The sequence below is a fragment of the Salmo trutta genome, chromosome 8 (assembly GCF_901001165.1).
Source record: "Salmo trutta chromosome 8, fSalTru1.1, whole genome shotgun sequence".
NCBI classification, from domain to species: Eukaryota; Metazoa; Chordata; class Actinopteri; order Salmoniformes; family Salmonidae; genus Salmo; species Salmo trutta.
Window position 1 is genome coordinate 36,437,541 of NC_042964.1, and position 11,247 is coordinate 36,448,787.

An 11,247-nucleotide genomic window follows, 5' to 3' on the forward strand; every position below is an offset into this window, starting at 1 on the left:
AGCAGGTGGAGTAGGACTAATGAGCAGGATTCTATGTTTTCACAGGCAAAAGTAATTAATATTTTTGTTGTTGCACAAAAGCGTTTGATAAAAAGGATTTATCTGCCTTTCCAATTAAAACAAACTTGAAAATTCGAACATACATTTTATTGAAAATAGATGATGCATGTTTCTGAACGATGTATGCTGCCTTGTTGACAACATGACCGATCCGCACAGATTACTGTTCAATTTGAGATGGTTGCTCCTCCCTCCCCGCTTTTGCACGTTCATGTCACGGGCCATAGCAATTACGCCTAATCGAACTCCCTCAATGTTTGGGTATAGAAAGGTAGGCCTATATAAAGGCATGAGTTCGCACACGTTTCCCTCTGTAAACTTACATCACTGTTTGTACGGGTTAGAGAGGTCTACCAGTACTTTATCTGGTGTTTGGATAGCAAGCGCCTGGATTCGGGATTTGCAGCAACAGCATTTTCAACACAACCAGCCACGAGGTTAGTCAGCTGTTTTCTAGACGTGGCACTTTAAACAAGGATGACGACGTGGGTTTTCAATTTCTAATGTTTACATATTTTTCAAGAACTGCATACTAGTTGTATAATGATGGCTTAAGAAAATGCAGTATTCGAGTTGCTCTGCATTCTTAGAATTTTGGTTTGGGATGTGTTTGGGGCATCTGTGCTCAGTAGAGAGAGTAGGCTTTTGAAGAAGAGATGCGGGCACGTCGGGGTCTGAAAGATGTGATACTGATTAAGATTGAAGCTTTTTAGAAGATTCCATAGAATGAAAATCCACGCCTGATGATGCCCAAACAAAATGTAAAAAATCTACGCAACTTTAAGCATGAGATGAATCCCATCGGCGACACAAAATGCGCACACATTCGGTATGTGTTTGGGAATCCATTTAAAAATAATAACCATTGTTTTAACGATCTGTTAGTAACGTTGTCGCGTGCTATGTGATTTCTATCTGTTGTTTCACGATTCTCTAATTAAAATCCATCAACACCATACGTAATCACACCGGCTGTGCAATGGACAAAAATGCACTATCACCGGTTTGGCAATCACCCAGCGGCGGTTGAGGCTAGCGCGTTACTGGAACATTAGCACATTTGTGAAAACTCACAGTTGGAAAGGATAATTGGGAGGGGGGGGGGGGACGACGACGACATCCTTTCTATTAGAAATTAAATTGGCCCATTTTTTTAAAGCAACATCTGATAGTGATGATGCAAGAAGATCACACATTTCATGGCCAACATTTACATCCAATGGACACCAGTCATGACATTACCTGTTCTGTCTTGAACCCCCTCCAGTGAGAATCTGAACATGGTGCAGCTTTCTCCATCCCCAGCCCGGGATGTCTCTCCTTCACCTGAGTCCCCCGAGAAGGGGAGGCCGGGGAGCCTGAAGGCAGGTAGCCCCAAGATTGGCTCCCCTGGTGGGCTGAGTTCTCTCCAGCTGGCCCTGGCAGCCTCCACCACCATTTACCAGGGCTACGAGAGTTACATCGAGGACGGCCTCATCTGCCTCAAGCACAAGATCCGCAACCTGGAGAAAAAGAAGGTGGGTAGGATGGATGACTTGACGAGATTAGGGGTATGGTGGGTGTTTGAGTAGATGGAGACGTTACCATTCCTTTCAGGGTTTCCTGCATGTTACTATAAATAAAGACATTGTAAGTGTTTGTATCCACAGATTAAATTGGAAGACTACAGGAAGCGTTTGAAACATGGGGATTCACTCAATCAAGACCAGATAGTAAGAACAGGATTTCCAATTGTGGTAATAAAAGCAGTACATTTCTTTCAACCAGACGATTGAGATGTTTCCTTTTGAACTCTTTCCATGTGTCTCAGGATGCAGTGGAGAAGTATGATGAAGTGATCCACAACCTGCAGTTTGCCCAGGAGCTGCACAAGACCCTTGGTGGCCTAACACAGGAAGTAAGGATCTCTGTTTGCCACTGCTTATCATAGTGCTGCTGTGTGTATGAATGAGGATGGGCAGAGCAGCACATGCATTCCTTTTGGTAGACCAGGCGTAGTTTCTTATCCATAGTCAGAATGGTGCTTCTCCATTCATTTCAAGTGTCTGATAATAGGTCAATGAGGGTAGAAAGGGTGTGACCTATTGGATTGGAATCCAGCCTCGTCAATGGATTGTACACTGGAGGCTTTAGCCCATTGAACAGCTGAGTTGGGAATTAGCACACTGCTGGTCCATTCTCCTGCTTGAATGCCTTGATTGCTTTCATGGTAAAGTTTGCCATTCCTTGCTTCTGTGTATAAGTGCATGGTCAGTAATGTAGAACTGTTAGCTGGTCAACAGATCACTTGTTTCTCCAGATTTATGATGAATCATCTTGTATTTTTGCAAGACAACATAATGGACTTTAACTCACACCCATTCAGACATTTGAAATCCACAACAGCGAGTTGATTGGCCTAGGTCTAGTGATCAGGCCTATGTGTAGGAGTATTTTTGGGATTGGTCCATAGAATCCATCTAACCACCCCCCTTTAGCTGCTAAAGGCCCAGAAGAAGGCGTTGAAGAAGGAGCAGATGGCCAAGCAGGAGGTAGAGAGGAGGAGGCTGTGCATAGTGCTGCAGGTTAAGTTCCTCTTGCAGACCCTGCTGCAGCACGAGCACATCAGGAAGGACCTCCTCTCTGCCCGCAACCTCCAGGTTGCAGAGCTACAGAGCCTGCTTGAGCTCGCTGAACTACTGGGCGTGAAGAGGGACAACAATGTGAGGTACTGGGGAAATAGATGTGCGCACCATACACCCACACATTCTGTTGGACTTGAGGGACAACAGCATAAGTTACTATGAAACACACTCTCACATGTCTGTGTTGATTGAAGACTAGTCTGATCCCCCTCTACTGTGTCCCAGTTTGGAGGATCAGATGGAGAGAGCAGCCCTGGTCTACCTGGACCTGCTGGAGGGGAATAATAAAGCAGTAGCCGGAACCACCTGTGAGTTTAAACACTACCTGTCCTGTACTTTTTTTAAACACCTGCAGAGATACTCCATTTACTATGACTGGTATCCTCAACTTTATCTGCCATTTGCTGAACTACTTTAGCTGCCATGTTTAAAATGCATGCATTTGGATGTTTGCAGACAAGGTCCTGAAGGCTAAGTTGGCGAAGCTGATGGATTGTGGGTACTTTGATTGTGTACCGCCGCCTCCGAGCAAGAGTCCCAAGGAAGTAGAGGATCCGATGACCAAGAAGACGGTGTCTCAGACAGCCAGCCTCTCTAGTAAGTCTACAACGGTGCCACTATTCTTATTCAAAAGCTACTTATCAGACTGGGTATAGAACAATGAATGTATACAACATTTAGTCATTTAGCTGGATGTTATTTTGCCTTGCAGCCCTAATGATGTCAAACAAAAAAGATGTGCCTAGCAGAGAGGTAAGAACCACCAACATGCATTTCCTGCAAGTTGTGTGCCACTACTTTATCAACGTTCAACCAGCGTTCTCCTTAAGCTATTTACCTGAATGCACTGTGGACATCGTACTGTTGTGCTGATAGTCTGTGGGTGATGCCAGTTTCTTAACAGACACTACCTGCCTGACACAGACCCCAATGGGTGTCGAGACACTCCCATTACTCCGAACTGGAAGGCTGAGTTCCAGGCTATGAAGGAACAGGAGCCACCGGACTCGTGGGATATGGAGTCCGACTCCACTCAGCCTGTAATCCAGAAACCATGGAGAGGGGCGGCTGTGTTAATCTCCAAAGTTCCAGTTACCTCCAAGAAACAAAATGCCGAACCCAAACAGGTGAGCTATTCTCTGATACCTGAACTCTCAGGGCAGTTGGAACTTGAGACTAGTTGTGACCTCTAATAATGGTCAGGTTTAACACTGGGATTAGGCTAGCTGATCGTAGTTCAGATCAATCATACAACTCAATGACTATGTTTCCGCAGAGAAGAGCGAAGTCTAAAAGGGAGCGGGACGCCACAGCTGTGAGTACTCTTATCCTTGCATCTCTTAGGTTTGATGGACCTGTCCATATTACTCCATCATATTGTAATTTCCATCAGGCACTTCGTGTGGACACCCCTGTGGAGGTGTTCAACTCCCAGTCTTCCTTGCCCAAGGACCCCATCCTGCGCAAACAGCAGCTGGAGGACCTGATGACCAAGATCAGAGGCTCCTTCAGCTTCATGCAGGTACAGTACTGCTCAGAGGTTATTTCCAGGTGAAAAGCCATCGATCATTTCCAATGTTCCACCTGGGTCGGGTTTACCATGTCACACTGCGCCGAAAACAAAAATAAACGTTAAACAGGGAGGGACTACATGGACTTAAGTCTGTCTTTTGTTGGGTGCCTAATAAATACAATCCTGGATTAATCCCGTTTCCAGGACTCTCTTCTGGATGGAGAAGGATCACCCACTAACGGCCATCCTAGACTGGGCCGGCGTGCCTCTGGATCCCAATCTCCACTCGGTAGCCTACCATAACAAAGTTGTTATTTAAGTGGCTGACTTCTAGCAGAACAGAGAATATTTAACATATGTTTTACCTCTTATTCTCAACAGCACAGAGAGATTCAAGGAGAAGCCCGGTGGACCTTCTCCCCAAAACACTACATGTAAGATCTGGAGAAGTGTGTGAAATGGCACCATATTCTAGTGCACTAATTTTGACCAGGGCTTTGTTATTTAAGCTTTTGACTATTGGAGTAAGTATTTTAAGATAAATCTTTTTGTCCTCCCTCAGTCCACTCCATTGCCTTCTAAACTCCTCCCTGTTGATGACAAACCCAGTCTGACCAATGGAGATGGGGGTTGTCTAGAGAGCTGTGACCTGGACCTAACTACAGAGGACCTGGCTCACGTCATAACCATTGTAAGAACTCCCGTTTGTTAAATGAGACCCATTAAAGCAATGACATTTTCTTATTTTAGATTCCACAACTGTTATGAAGCTTTTTATAAAGCACAATGGTTGTCCTCTCCAGGATCCATGTCTGCTGCTGTCTGAGAGTGAGACTTCCTGCCCCGCTCCTCCTCCCCTCTACCGTAGGGAGTCCTCCATCACCCTGGATGAGAAGACCTCTGCTCGGGTAAAACAACTCATTCCCTGAACATGTAGGATTGGCAAGCCTAAAGTGCATACTATTCTGATTTTAGGTCTCCCCTGACAGTGCTCCCTCTCTGTACCCAGACTCCCATCTCTGAATCCGGTAAGCAATCCCCCTGTAACGGGGTGGTGCCTCCTTGTACCCCCACCCAAGGGCAGCCCTTTTCAACCCCTCCCAGCAGACGTACACTCCCCATGGCCCCCCCTGTTCCCTTCCAGACCATGCATTCGGTAAGTCTACCCTACCATACTTTTAACGTGGTCATAGAATGGGCAAAGAGGCTTTAGTCTGAATACACTCCTAGTTAGTCTGAGAGACATTTTAGTATGAGCCTTGGGTCTGTTTTGTCGTTGAAGGTATTCAAGGTGAACGCCCCCTTACTTCCGACTGGAGACTTTAAATCCGATATTATCCCCTATTCGGACTCCAACAGCCTGTGCTATGTCACCACCAGCACCCAGACCCCACCGGAGTTTGCTCCGTCGGAGGACGAACACCTACAGTCGGGTATGCCAGAGTTGTGTTCATTAGGGCAGGAAATAGAAAATGTTTTGCAACAGAAAACTCAAATTAGTTCATTGGGCAAGTCCAGGGGTGTATTCAATACGCAGGAAACAAGAGTTTCTATTGGACAAATTCAGTTACTTCTCTCCCCATTGTCATCCAGTTTGGTTCTTATTGGTAAACGGTTTCCATTGTAAGACGTAATGAATACACCCCTTGTTTGTCTGTTTTCTTCCTAATGAATACGACCAAGTCTACTCTTATTTCTCTCCCTTGGGCAGTGAACCAGTCTGAATGTCTGGCGGGTAGTGGTGGGCAGATCTTCCTGTCCCCTGGCCAATCAGGTGGCACCATGGGCCGTTCTGACCAATCATACTACAGAGGATCTGTTAGAGGTATTGCACGTGGTGGCAAGGGGCTGGCACACTCCTACTTTCGCTCTTCTGGTGGGCACAGAGGTATTTATCCTCTTCTCTCATCCCTCAATTCCATCTTTCATCCTTTCCCTCTATCCTATCTTGTTCTGCTTATGCATGTCTCCTACTGATTCAGATTGAGCTTCTAAACCTTAATGGATTGGATCAAGTAAACTCCTTTCCCTTGCCTCAACAGTTTCCACATGACATTATCATATTACAAGGTTTTGAGTTAGCCTTCACAATCCAATTTTCATCTGTCCCCTTCCCCTTGGGTTTGATGGGTTTCGTGCTGGTCTGTTCTCCCCAGGAGGAGGCTTCATCCCCCAGGCTCACCTGTATGGAGCTCGGGTAAGACACTGCTTCCCAAATCTGTGTGCACAATCAGATATTGTATGTACATTAGTATAGATTGCTGAAGTGATAGGTTTTGACTTGTTTAATGGTGTGTTCTTCACCATTAGGACACTGGCTACCAACACAGCTACAGGCGCGGTGGAGGCAATGCAGGACAAAGGCACAATAATAGTGGCAAGTTCACTTCATTCTTCTGGCTTGATACAAAACAAAATCTCTGATTGGTTGGGTATTTTGGGGGGCTTAGTTAACTGGCTTTTGATTGGTCCTCCGCAACAGGTTGGAGTGACTCCTCCCAGGTGAGCAGCCCAGACAGGGAGGGCAACTACTCCCTGGTGGACTCTGCCCACGGCGACTCGCTGCATGGTGTTGGCATGGACCTCACCCCTCATGCCCCCCACACCCTGATGCACGTACCCATGTACCCGCTCCCCCAGCATCCCCAGCCCCTTCGCGTGGCCTTCACAGCAGCCCGCACAGCCAACTACACCCCGGGCACCCTGGACCAGCCCATCGCCTTTGACCAGCTGCACAGCAACCTGGGGGAAATGTTCAACACCAACGTGGGTCGTTTCACCTGCCCAGCCAACGGCACCTACGTCTTCCTCTTCCACATCCTCAAGCTGGCGGTCAACGTGCCGCTCTACGTCAACCTGATGCGCAACGACGAGGTGATGGTGTCTGCGTACGCCAACGACGGGGCTCCGGACCACGAGACGGCCAGCAACCACTCCATCCTGCAGCTGTACCAGGGAGACCAGGTGTGGCTGCGGCTGCACCGCGGCTCCATCTATGGCAGCAGCTGGAAGTACAGCACATTCTCTGGCTTCCTGCTCTACCAGGACTGAGCTATTGTGGCCTCTTGAGCCAACATGGAGGATACAGGTGGAGGAGAGACTATTGCTTTGCACTAAAAAGGAGAAACTTACATTTTCCATTTCATGTGGCAGACTGCATACCCCACCCAGTGCTGGATTCATTGCCTACCCCAGTCCTGGAGTGTATGGGGTGTGTTCAATGTTCAAACCTTTCAGGATCACCCTTTTGTTTACCCTGTAAATTGCAACCACTAACTACTTCCGGGTCACTAAGGGGCAGAGGGGAAGACTTCCTGCTGGCTTGACCTTTCATGACCCATAATGTGAGAATTTTCCCATTTAATGTTTGGTTTTTGGTTGTGGTGCTTAGAGACCGACACTCCATTTTCTGACTAAAACTGTTAGATTGTGAATAGGTGTTACACATTAACCCAGAAAGCTGCCTCTACTATACACTACTGCTGCTGTATTGGCTGTCACACTTTTAGTTCTAGTAGCAGGTCCGCTTTAGTTACAATGTGTCAGGTCTCTAAGACCTTAAATGAGATGTTATGAATTGGTGGCTTTTTGTTTGTTTTCTGAATGACTGAGTAAATTCATTGAATGGCTAATGTATGGTGGGTGAAATATGAATTATAATGGACTGTACTTGACAATGCTAAGCACTTTAAATGCATTCTGTGCTGCCTTGCTGTGTGGGGTGATTGGGGTTGGGTGGGGATTATGGTGTGATTCTGAACACTAAAGGCCATATTGCCTATGGAGATGTAATCCCTCAATGTGCCTGAATAAAAAAATGTTTCAGCAGTTGAACAGAGTTGTCTTCTGTTTTTGCATGGCACTACCTCTTTCTTCACTTGTAGTGGTTGGTCCATCCATTGTCAGCAGTAGGCTATGCCTACTAAAATCTGTAAAGTCTTCCATAACAAGCCTTGGGTATCAAATCTAAAATCACTACTTAATAGGAAGGCAGTTAATGATGAGGGTGATAGACAGGCTTTAAGAGATGTACAACGTGAGATCAAAAGGCCCAGACAAAATAAGTGGACATGTGTTAAATCACTGTGCTGAACAATTGGCTGGTGTTTTTACAGACATTTTCCAATCCTCACTCGACCAGCAACACGTGCCAGTATTGAGGAAAAACTCTAATTTTACCAATTCCTAAAGCATCTAATCCCTCTGTGCTGAATGACATCCACCCTGTCGCCTTGACATCCTTAGTAATGAAATGCCTTGAAAATTGTGAAGTCATATTCTCAGCGTCACCCAGAAGCTCCTCGACCCATTTCAGTTTGCCTATCAGCCCAGCAGAGGAGTTGATGCCATTCTTACTCTCCTCAATATGGTCTACAGACATCTAGAGGGTGCCAAATCCCATGTTTATTTGACCTTTAACTAGGCAAGTCATTTAAGAACAAAATCTTATTTTAAATGACGGCCTAGGAAGAGTGGGTTAACTGCCTTGTTCAGGGGCAGAACAACAGATTTTTACCTTGTCAGCTCGGGGATTTGATCTTGCAACCTTTCGGTTATTCTAACCACTAGGCTACCTGCTGCCCCCATGTCAGGATTTTGTTTGACTTTTCTTCTGCCTTCAACACAATCCAGCCTTATGTTCTGGCAGAGACTAATTCGGGACTTCTCCTTAGATGGGGGGGCTGGTTTTGTGGCTGTTGGACTTTTTATTTCACCTTTATTTAACCGGGTAGGCTAGTTGAGAACAAGTTCTCATTTGCAACTGCGACCTGGCCAAGATAAAGCAAAACAGTTCGACACATACAACAACACACAGTTACACATGGAATAAACAAACACAACCAATAATACAGTACAAAAATCCATATACAGCATGTGCAAATGAGGTAGGATAAGAGAGGTAAGGCAATAAATAGGCCATGGTGGCAAAGTAATTACAATATAGCAATTAAACACTGGAATGGTAGGATGTGCAGAAGATGAATGTGCAAGTTGAGATACTGGGTTGCAAAGGAGCAAGATAAATAAATACAGTATGGGGATGAGGTAGATTGGATGGGCTATTTACAGATGAGCTATGTACAGGTGCAGTGATCTGTGAGCTGCTCTGACAGCTGGTGCTTAAAGCTAGTGAGGGAGGTAAGAGTCTCCAGCTTCAGAGATTTTTGCAGTTCGTTCCAGTCATTGGCAGCAGGGAACTGGAAGGAGAGGCGGCCAAAGGATGAATTGGCTTTGTGAGAGTGAGATATACCTGCTGGAGCGCGTGCTACGGGTGGGTGCTGCTATGGTGACCAGTGAAATATACCTGCTGGAGCGTGTGCTGCGGGTGGGTGCTGCTATGGTGACCAGTGAAATATACCTGCTGGAGCGTGTGCTACGGGTGGGTGCTGCTATCGTGACCAGTGAGCTGAGATAAGGCGGGGCTTTACCTAGCTTCCTGAGCCAACGGTCACAGTGGGTCGGACATACGCAACACCAACACAGGCTCTCCTCAGGGATGTGTTTTGTCCCCACTCCTGTACATCTTGTACACTAATAGTTGTACTAGTTCCCATCCTGACAGACACCTCGTTAAGTTGGCTGATGACACTGCCTTGATCAGCCTGTTGCACGATGACGAGGCACACCATGGCCCGGTCCTAAATGAGTGTTGTGACGAATCACACTTGGTCCTCAATAGCAATAAGACCAAAGAGATGTGCATAGACTTCAGGAAGCATACAACAAATACCTCTGCAACATCTATCAGAGGTCAGAACAAATATCTGGCTGTCCTCTTGGACAATAAGCTTCAGTGGAGTAAATATACAGACCTGATCTACAAAAAGAGTCAACAGAGACTGTACTTTCTCAAAAAGCTGGCATCTTTTAACGTTAATTGTACTGTACTGACTCTGTTTTACAAATCTTTCATTGAGAGTGTTTTAACTTTTTGTATTGTTTGTTGGTTTGGCAATGCCACTGTCAGCCAGAGACATATGCCTGGAAGGATTATCACCACAGCAAGCAAGGTACTTGGAGTCAGACAGGCAGGCCTGGATGAGATCTTTAAGGTCAGGGCCCTCCGTAAGGCTCACAAAATCATTTTAGACCCAAGCCACGCCCTGTACCCGGACTTTGAACTACTCCCTTCTGGGCGCAGGTATAGGGCACCCCTCGGCAGGAAAAACACAACTGGACAATAATTTGTGCCAGATGTGATATCCCTCCTAAATAGCTTGGGCTAATGTTCCTATTGACCCAGTGAGGCCAGCAGAATAGTCTCTTTTTATTGGTATGTAACTGTTATGAACGATGTATTGTCAATTTGTTTTGTATTTAAACACCATTTTAACGTGTACATAACACTGCAACATTTCCCAGCGGGGACAATAAAGTCAGTGAAGTAAAAGTAAAGAAAAGATGGCATCTTATCTCAATTGTTAAATGCACTTTAGATGCTGTACAGTTCTACTCAACGACATGCATCTTCTTGAAATGTATAGTGGAAAGGTAAGTGTATTAGTTTATTTTCCCAAAGGATATATTGTCATCTCTGCATGGTTTGTCACGTTTGTCAAATTATATCACTCTTTGCATTAGCACCTCAGCCTACAGATTACAGTGAATGTATTGCTGTCTAAGAGTAGTTGGCTATTCCTACAGGTATAATTACACCGTTAAACTAATGTAACAAGTGTGTAACATCACTAGCATATCCCTTGTACATTAAAAGTACAATAGCTTTGGTGAACTCTTGCAGTACTTCAGAGGAAGAGGTCACGCGACAGGGATAACTGGTCCCAAAATCTGTCTTCTGCAGCAGATGGCTTTTTTTTAAATGTTATGCTCACCAAGCAAGGAGTTTTTGTATGGAGGTCAATGAGTGTCAAATTTGGAGTTGTTCCTGTTCACACACGTATCTGCCCTCTCATTGGCTAGAATGGTCCCACGTGATCTTGCCGCCTCTCGACTGCCTTCCATTTTTTAAGACATTTCTTTCCACTGTAGAGCGGCCACTTGAGTATCTGGTTAATATAATGGATAATCTGTGCTTCAGTAGACTTCCTT

General features: G+C 45.6%; 1 protein-coding gene across 3 annotated transcripts; it reads left to right on the top strand.

Moving 5' to 3' along the window:
- The first annotated feature begins 266 nt into the window (after positions 1–266).
- LOC115198801 (caprin-2) lies at positions 267–8,031 on the top strand. 3 transcript variants are annotated; one of them, XM_029761088.1, is made up of 21 exons: positions 267–497; positions 1,328–1,577; positions 1,710–1,772; positions 1,871–1,957; positions 2,538–2,767; positions 2,910–2,992; positions 3,141–3,281; positions 3,397–3,437; positions 3,578–3,811; positions 3,961–3,999; positions 4,078–4,206; positions 4,402–4,486; positions 4,579–4,631; positions 4,760–4,888; positions 5,001–5,105; positions 5,207–5,353; positions 5,480–5,630; positions 5,909–6,085; positions 6,354–6,394; positions 6,508–6,574; positions 6,680–8,031. In XM_029761088.1, the coding sequence occupies exons 2-21, from the start codon at positions 1,341–1,343 to the stop codon at positions 7,246–7,248; spliced, it is 2,808 nt and encodes a 935-aa protein (XP_029616948.1). In that variant the 5' UTR covers positions 267–497; positions 1,328–1,340; the 3' UTR covers positions 7,249–8,031. The 3 variants fall into 3 exon arrangements, with proteins under 3 accessions (XP_029616948.1, XP_029616946.1, XP_029616947.1); XM_029761086.1 differs by lacking the exon at positions 267–497 and adding an exon at positions 546–889; XM_029761087.1 differs by lacking the exon at positions 267–497 and adding an exon at positions 546–889 and having other exon boundaries at positions 5,909–6,022.
- Positions 8,032–11,247: the final 3,216 nt, after the last annotated feature.